The sequence below is a fragment of the Cnephaeus nilssonii genome (assembly GCF_951640355.1).
Source record: "Cnephaeus nilssonii genome assembly, chromosome: 13".
Lineage (NCBI taxonomy): Eukaryota > Metazoa > Chordata > Mammalia > Chiroptera > Vespertilionidae > Cnephaeus > Cnephaeus nilssonii.
In genome coordinates this window covers 40685312-40694506 of record NC_137084.1, presented here as the reverse complement: position 1 = coordinate 40694506, position 9195 = coordinate 40685312, and the positions used below count along the sequence as shown (strand labels likewise).

Sequence of the window (9195 nt, the reverse complement as noted above, 5' to 3'; positions counted from 1 at the left end):
ATAATATATATATATTTTTAAAAAGGTGTTTCCTCTGCAGCTCATGCAGCCCCTGCATTGTATCCACTGGGCTAGGGGTGTGTCCCTGCCACCCAGTGGTGGCTGCTAGGGTTTCCACACACCCCAAAGGCTGGCAGCCATCCCCCTGTCCAGGGCGCTGGGCTGGGGGCGTGGACGAGAACCACAACTTGGTGCTGGAGCTCACGAAAGCTGCTGGGGGCAGGGCAGGAACATCCCCATTGCCGAAAGCCCCCAAGGCCAGCAGCCAGCCCCACCATGGGTGCCAGGCTGGGGGGCATGCAGGGACCCCTGGGCTGCATGCAGCGGTGGCCGCCAGGGTCTCCGCACACCCCAGAGGCCAGCAGCCAACCCCTCATTGTGGGCGCTGGGCTGGGGGAGTGGACCCAAACTGCCACTTGGTGCCTGAGCATTTGCACGCGGCTGGGGCAGGGCAGGGACATCTCCATCGCCAAACACCCCTGAGGCCAGCAGCCAGCCCCACCATGGATGCCAGGCTGGGGGCATGCAGGGACCCCTGGGCCACACACAGCGGTGGCTGCCAGGGTCTCCGCACACCCCAGAGGCCAGCAGCCAGCCCCCCATCTTGGGCGCTGGGCTGGGGGCGTGGACCCAAACTGCCGCTTGGTGCCTGAGCATTTGCAAGCAGCTGGGGGCGGGGCGGGAACATCCCCATGTCCCTATGGCAATGCAGGGATGTTCCCGCCCCGCCAGGCCACTTGGCGCCTGCACCCATAGGCTCCGAGTGGCCAGGGGGCATTCTGGGACCCTTGCCACTCAGGACCTAAGCGCAGGCCTACAGGGTAGGAGTGGCCTGGGTCTGGAGGATGTTTCTGGGACCCAGGCCGCTCAGTGCCTGCATATGCAAATTAACCGCCATCTTTGTTGGGTTAATTTGCATGTTCGCTCTGATTGGCTGTGGGTGTAGTGAAGGTATGGTCAATTTGCATGTTTCTCTTTTATTAGATAGGATTAAAAAAACTTAATTATAATACAGAATTCTGCAGTAGTTTTGACACTGGTTATCCTGGTCTTGTTTACTCTCTTTTAGATACCTTTTCTTAACGTTCTCTGCTTTATGTCATAGAGCTTCATCATGTACAAGGCCACTCAGGGCAGAGGAACAACAATGAGGAGGCAGATTTAGTCTTCTGACTATGTAGTGCCTCTAAATCTGTCTCTGGGGAAAAGCTACAGTTCAAATACGAAGATGAAATATCCATTGGATCTTTGAGTTTCAAAGTCTGATGACAAATTATCAGCCTCTCCTTCGTATGAAGGACTCTTCTCACTTCATTTAAAATTTTTATTTTTTATTTTACGAGCCAAAGAGAGAGAGAGAGAGGGGAAGAGAGAGAGAGAGAAATATTTATTGCATTCATTGGTTGATTCTTGTATGTGTGCCCTGATTGGGGATCAAACCAGCAACTTTGGAGTATAGGAACTATGCTCTGCCTAACTGAGCTACCCAGTCGGGGCTCTTCTTGCTTTATTTAGACAACTCTCAGCACCCTTATTTTAAAAATATATATCCTATCTGAAAGAGTATGTCAGTTGTCCTTAAGCCCCTTCAGAACTCTCCATTTCCATTTTGTGTGGCATTCTGTCTCCCTTAGTCATTGTTAACGAGCTGAAGCTTTAGTAGTCAAGAAATAGTAGGACAAAAAAAAGTCTCCTTCAAAAATTTCTGGGCCAGAGCTCAGTGATACTGCATTTGGCAGTGAAGCATAGATAGTGACCTGAAGATTTCTTTAAAATTAAGGCTGTAAATTCAATCATATTTTGTTCCTATATCATACATTCTGTATATGAAATTGGCATTTCTTAGTTTCCCATTGCCAAATGGGAGCACAAAAATGTCTCAAGGCCACTTAATCGTGAGTTCCATTATCATGCTCTAATCTATTGATTCATTCCTTGAATAATTTGCCCTTGAATCAGAAACTTCTTTTTAAAAAAATACATTTTTATTGATTTCAGAGAGGAAGGGAAAGGAAGAGAGAAACAGAAATATCAATGATGAGAGAGAATTATTGATTGGTGGCCTCCTGCACACTCCCAACTGGGAATCCAGCCTGAAACCTGGGCATGTGCCCTGACTTGGACTTGAACAGTGACCTGCTGGTTCCTAGGTCAATGATGAATCACTGAGCCATGCCTGCTGGGCCAGAAACTTCTTATCTGCTGCAACTTCTATCAACATTTTATGTGACTTCAGTATCTAGGATTGTGACCCATTCCAAACATTTTTCTGAGGATTATTGGAAGCATGCCTAGGTTGTTTGGTAGACTAGGTTCTTTAATGTATTTATTCAGGAAAATTATCATGATTATCAAAACAAAAAAATATTAAGTAAATATTGAATACATCATATGACACATTTAATTTAATTATCAAACCAATGAGGAGGGTACTAAAATAAATCCATTTTACCAGTTGAAAACCAAAATACAATGTCCCCAAAAATGTATATACACATTTTGAATAATTTTAAAAGCAGTGTTCATTAAAATACATTTTTTTTACTAAATTTAGTGGGGCAATATGGGTTAATAAGATTATATGTGTTTCTTTATTTCATTATTTTTTAGTGACCTAAATGAATTTACCATCAGAGCTCTTGATTGCTTTTGCTTTTTACTTTATTTTTTGTTGTTGACATTATTATAGATGTCCTTGTATAGGTTTCAAGTGTATAATTCTGTTATACATCATCTGTATGTTGCATTGTTTACCCATCACCCAAAGTCAAATCTTCTCCCATCACCATATATTTGACCTTCTTTATCCTTTACTACTCCTCAAACCCCCCTTTTCTCTGGTAACCACCATACTATTGTCTGTGTCTATGAGTTTTGTTTGTTTTTCTTGTTTGTTTATTTTTAGCTTTCAGTTTTATATCCCACATATGAGTGAAACCATATGGTTTTTAACTTGTTCTGTATGAGTTATTTCACTTAGCATTATATCCTTAAGATCCATCCATATGGTAGAAAATGGCAGTATTTCCTCTTTTTATGGTGAGTAGTACTCCATTGCATATATGTACCAGATCTTCTTTATCCAATCATCTTGCCATAGAACACTTTGGTTTTTTCATGTCTTGGCTACCATGAATAATGCTGCAATGAACATTGTGGTGCATATATTTTTGGGAATGAAAGTTTTCAAACTTTGAGGGTAGATGCACAGGAGAGGGATTGCCAGGTCATATGATAATTCTATCCTTAACTTTTTAATGTATTCTTTATTTTAACAACATGTGCTGATGGGGGAGAAACGCAAAATTACTCGCTCTTGAATCTGTTTGGTCTTCACCCCATAAATAATGGGGTTGAGCATAGGGGGCACCACTACATAGAGGTTGGCTATTAGAATGTGGATGTGGTGAGGGATGATTTTACCCCCAAAGCGATGGGCGAAAAATGAAAAGAATGCTGGAGCATAGAACATAAGTATGACACAAATGTGGGAACCACATGTACTAAGAGCCTTACATCTGGCAGCCCAAGAAGGTATCTGAAACACTGTGAGAAGGATCATTATGTAGGACACAAGGATAAAAACTACATCCAGTCCTGTAGAGAGTAGAGCCACAGTCAGACCATAAATTATGTTGACATTGATGTTGTCACATGCCAATCTAGCAATACCCATGTGCTCACAGTAGGAATGGGGAATGATGTTTCTCCCACAATATGTAAGTCGGTATACCAGGAAAATAAATGGAAAGCATATGATAAAGCTCCTGATCACAGCTGCTATGCCAATCTTCCTAATGACTGAGGAGGTTAGGATTGTGGTATATCTCAGCGGGTAACAGATGGCCACATAGCGGTCAAATGCCATGGCCAGGAGAATAGCAGATTCTGCCACAAAGATGAAATGTATGAAGAACATCTGAGATACACAGCTACCAAAGGATATATCCATGGAATGGAACCAGAAGATTGCCAGCATCTTGGGGGCTGTTGCTGTGGAGAGCAGGACATCTGCTAAGGCCAGCATGGAAAGGAAGAGATACATGGGCTCACGGAGATTGCACTCAGTCATGATTAAGAAGATTAGAAAGATATTGCCTACAACAGCCACAATGTACATAGAACAGATAGGGATGGAGATCCAGGTGTGCGAATCTTTCAGTCCTGGGATTCCAATCAGGACATACCACATATCCTGGGGATCGGTATGATTGTAAAAGGAAGGCGCCATCTGTGGCTGCATACTCCAGACCTAGTACCTTTACTGAAAGACCACGGGGCTGACTGAGGATTCAGGAGCACCACCTTAGGCTGAATGATATCTGATCAAATGGTCTTTCCCCCCAATATATTCTTCTCTGTGAAAGAATAAGGAGATGGATTAACTAGCCTAAAAGTGTACTCTGACTCCTTCCATGGAAGAGTTAAATATATCCTGAAAAAAAAAATAGTTAACGTTTCATAACTTCTTAATATGTCATAGTACTTTATGTATATTAACTTATTAAATTTTCATGATAGCTTATTAAAATACTTTTACAGTAATCCATGGCATGGATACTGTTATTATTTCATTATTATTTCTATCGATGAAAAAAGAAAACATCCATTAGACATTCAGCCTTTTGCTGGTCCCACTGGATTCAAAGTCAGGCAGGGTAAATTTGAAAGCTCTGATTTTAATGACCACTCAATACTGGCTATAAAAATAAAACTGCATATAAACATGTCATTGAATTTTTCATTGATCACATCCCTGAGTAAACAGACAAATGTGAAACTGAATTATACTGCTTATGGAAGAGGAAAGGAATAGGTGTTGACAAAATAGATTTTAAGAAATATGGAACATATGCCCTTTTCAACATTGATTAAAAACTAATTTGATGCTAAGCCCTGTGCTAGGCATTGAGGATACACAGGTGAATTAATTGATCCATGTCTGCCAATCAATACATCCCTTAAAATTGTAGGACCAACCTTAAAAACTATGTTTAATGCCAAATTGAGTTGGGTTCTTAAATGAATATGCTTAGCATGTGGTGAAGGAAAATCATTCTAATCCACTTGGGTCACTGATTGAAAATCAGACAATATATTTTTTACTTCCAATATATTTTTTATTTTTATTTTATTACCACAGCAGCAAATAACTTAATGCTTTCACGTTATAAAGCAGGAGTCTATAGTTCTTCAATAAAAGGAAGGGAAGGTAATTTATTGATTACTATTTGTATACGTTCCCAAGGAATGTAGACAGAAGTAAGAGAGATGTTGGATGAAAAGTCAGGCTAGGAGATACAACATTAGGATAAGCTCTATACTACTATGTGTGTTTTTGTATATATAGACATAGATATAAACCAAGGTGTAGACATAGGTACAAAATAAATGGATGACAAATGGCTCCCATCCTTCCCCAGTCTCAATTCTCAAGTAAAAGCTAGCTAAATATCTTATTTTCTCAGGTTGTACATAGGCTTCAGAATGACTGCCTCTTTATCTCTTGATTTTACTGCAGTCCAGAGCATTAACCATTGTACAGTATAGTTTTACTACCTTTACTTTTATTAGGTCTTCAATATCATAATCCCTTTTTTTATATGATTGAAAAGTTTGGCCTCTGTATTTTTTTTTGTTATAAGTTAGAATATATAATACTCAAATGGTCATCCCATTATTCTTTTATATAAGTTTCAGTGTAATTCTTTTAAAATAATATGTTGATATGCATAAATATATGGATCTACTTTAATTGTATAAATTAATTGTATAACCATTTAACATACAGCTATGATTAATTGTTTGAAAATTTAATGGGCTTTTGATGCCTCAGGGAGTGAGAGAGAAGATAATTTGAGTACACCTATACAGACCTATGACAGAGCCATATATGTGAGTGTAGTGCAGTTGTGAAGGTGGGGCTTATAGTGATGGGCTAGAAGGGGTCAATGGGGGAAGAAGGGGATATATGTAATACCTTCAACAATAAAGAGTTAGAAAAGATGGGGAATATAAGAGTCTAAGTAATAGAAAGAAATACAGAAATGTAGATGGGAGGGAGGAAAATAAATTTTGCAAGTGTTCTTCCAACTCTACTGGTGATCTGGGATACCAGTGATCTGTTTTGTTTTGTTAGTTTTTAGCATTATCGCATGTGGTTACCTAACTTATAGGTCTGGGGCTTCTTGTAGCATTATTTTATAATATTACTAATGGAATATTCTGACTGAATCTTTAATAAATGCCTGGGGAACTGTGTGGTAATACAAATAGTGTGCTTATAGGGCCACATAGAATTTAATTTAAATACTGGATAAGTCATATTCTGGCTGCATGGCCATTTAAAAGTTACTTAATTTGTGGTTCAGTTTTTATTTGTAAAATACCTAAAAACAAGCACCAATTACAAATGTGCATCAACTCTGAAGTTAGTATTTTAGGATGTTCACTACGTAAACCAAATATGGTTCTATTACCAACAACATATGCAATTAGGGCACTAACAAAATTACCATCATTAAGACTAAAATTTTCATTTTCTGGACTTTAGGCTTATGAGCCACTATACAGATACTAAACTGGTTTAGGATATCCATAAAAGCCATGGCTTGTTTTCCCATACTGATCACATGACACCAATTGGTAATTTTCACCCCAAAAGTATAATTTTACTTTTATAAGGTACAGGAAGTTTAACACACTGATAATAGACACTTGGGCTTAAAAATAGAGTATTATTGACCTATCATCAATGTAACATCTTTGTTATATAGAAAAGGGAGTTAAATATCTGAGTGTCAGCTTTTTCTAGCCCAGCACCTGATGTATAATGAATATTCAGTAAATTCTATGGGAAAAAACTCATGCATATATTTATGTATATGTATATATATGTCCCAAAAATATATATACACTTTAACAGCTGATAGCTGTTAAGTGAAAATGAAATGTACTTTTAATAAACACTACCTTTGTAATTATATTTATGGAGTGTATACATTTTTTGGGATACCTTGTATATATACTTTATCTTTAACTACAAAACTTGTTAAATAACTGAGTCTTGTTTTTAACTACTGGAATATAAGTTCAATGTATACAAGCACTACATTCATATCTGCATGTCAAAGAAAATGACCATTACATTAACATATTCTAAATGAAAAATACATGTATTTGTGCTTTTTGCAGAGGGCCCATTTAATAAAAGAGCACAGAGATACTACAATTGCACGTCAAGTTCAGAGTTAAAATCACGTCCAATGCATCATAGGTCAGGGTTAAAGAAATTGCAAGATGATTCAGATCCAGAAAGAATGAGCAGCTTCTACAGTTTCCTGATTTTTTTTCCCCCTGGTGTCTTTTTCTATATGTCTTCACTAAGCATAACTCAGTTTACTTACCTTTATTTTCTAGGATCCTGAAAGATGAGTGGAGAAAAAATTAAATGCAAGATTTTCAAAACACAAATAGGAATCTGGAACTCTCTATTTATATCTTCTTTTAGGCATCTCTCAGGAGCAGCATCTTCAGCCCCCGGAGAATGCATTTTATTCTTCTCCTAGAAAAGACATGGCCTCAAGCTGGTTCTGGTACATAGTCCTCAGGGAGAAGCACCCTTGCTTTCTCATCCTCTATAATTTATTCAGTTGCTCCTCTGGATAACATTCTCAGACACTCAAATAATCAAATGCAACTAAATACCAAGTTTCCTTTACATGCCAGAGACTCGTGCTATTGCACTACATGGAGACATTTGTAAATATAAGCTTTCAGTGCCACATGTGGAAGAATTGTATGCGTCTTAGAAGGCTCCTAAAACTGCATTCTGTCATCTTATTTACTTTGAAATGTTTAGGCTCCTGAGCTTGGTCACATAGTTAGCATCAGAGGGGTCCAGAAATGCTATCAGCTACTGTAAAGATCCCTTTCATCCTGTGAAACACATATTAAAGGCTTTAATGTGGGTTACAGTTGGAGGAAAAAGGAGATAGATACAAATTCCACTATACTAATGGGATTTAAAAAGATAAAGTAATATATATACACTATATATATCATCTGGTACAACATTTTTATCTCTTCAATGATTAATGTTGTTGTACTCTTCTGTTTTCTATAGAGTGAATTAAAAGGAGCAATGATTAGTAAAACATAAAATAAAATAAAACTGACTCCATGCAAATGAGATTTGTGGAGAAAGGAATGCTTTCTCATTAACTTCTTTCAAATGGAGCCTCCCAAATAACCCTGATGTGCTAGTATTTAATAAAGACTTCCTGAAAGCTACTTTCACCTATATTAGCATAGATTCCCTATAAATATAATGACTGACCATCAGCTGACCTCGATTGGATGAGCAATATCAGACAAATGGCCAAATCGGCAAGTCCGTTACCTAGACATGTTTGTAATTACTGGCTGAGAGAAGCTGTATGCTATTACACAAGTGTGAATATGTCTGGAAAGAGATCCACGAAATGTCCCCTACATTTCAAATGCTGTGTATCCAAAGATATTGAAACTAAAAAAGATGTTTTATTGAATAGCTTCTCCCAGTGGTTTTGGATATAAAAAAGGAAAAATACTTATTTTCCCACCTATCCTTGGAAAACAAATTAAGGGAATCAAAGTATAGTAGAGGAAAAGTGATTGAGGAAGAAGAGTGAGAAATTAGGTGACAATAGAAATTGGTCTCTACATCTGATTTTTCTGATGGTGACCAGAACAAAGAATGGGAGGCACAGGTTGTGGCTGTAGGCTCTACTTATTCTGATACTTTCCAATCTGGGGACTCTGCAGTCTTGGTTATCTAATATCTGAAGATTTTTGTTTGTTTGTTTGCTTTTTTATCAAAAGGGTTTGGTAGATAATGATTTCAGATACATATTTTCTTCTAGAAATAGTTATGTTTTCCTCCTTTGATAAATAAGTTTTGGTAAATAATATTTTAAATACTGGAGGGCTATAAATTATTACTAGTTTAAAGCCCATTTCCAGTAAAATCCTATACAGATAGATTAATTATTACTTAAGACCTTCAATACATTCAGTCTCTCTTATAGAGATGTCTCTAGCCCATTATCTGAAATACTTGGGTCACATTTTTAAGAAAGTAATTTTCTAGATTTTAGAAAAGTTACATATCATATTCTCTTTTTTGTAATATATTTTATTTATTTTTTACAGAGA

General features: G+C 37.8%; 1 protein-coding gene across 1 annotated transcript; it reads right to left on the bottom strand.

The window, feature by feature from the left end:
- Positions 1-3271: 3271 nt before the first annotated feature.
- On the bottom strand, positions 3272-4243 carry LOC307109547 (olfactory receptor 52Z1P-like; the record flags this gene model as incomplete). Its single annotated transcript, XM_079788359.1, has 1 exon — positions 3272-4243. One exon carries the CDS (start codon positions 4241-4243, stop codon positions 3272-3274), a length of 972 nt encoding a protein of 323 aa, XP_079644485.1.
- Between the last annotated feature and the right edge of the window lie 4952 nt (positions 4244-9195).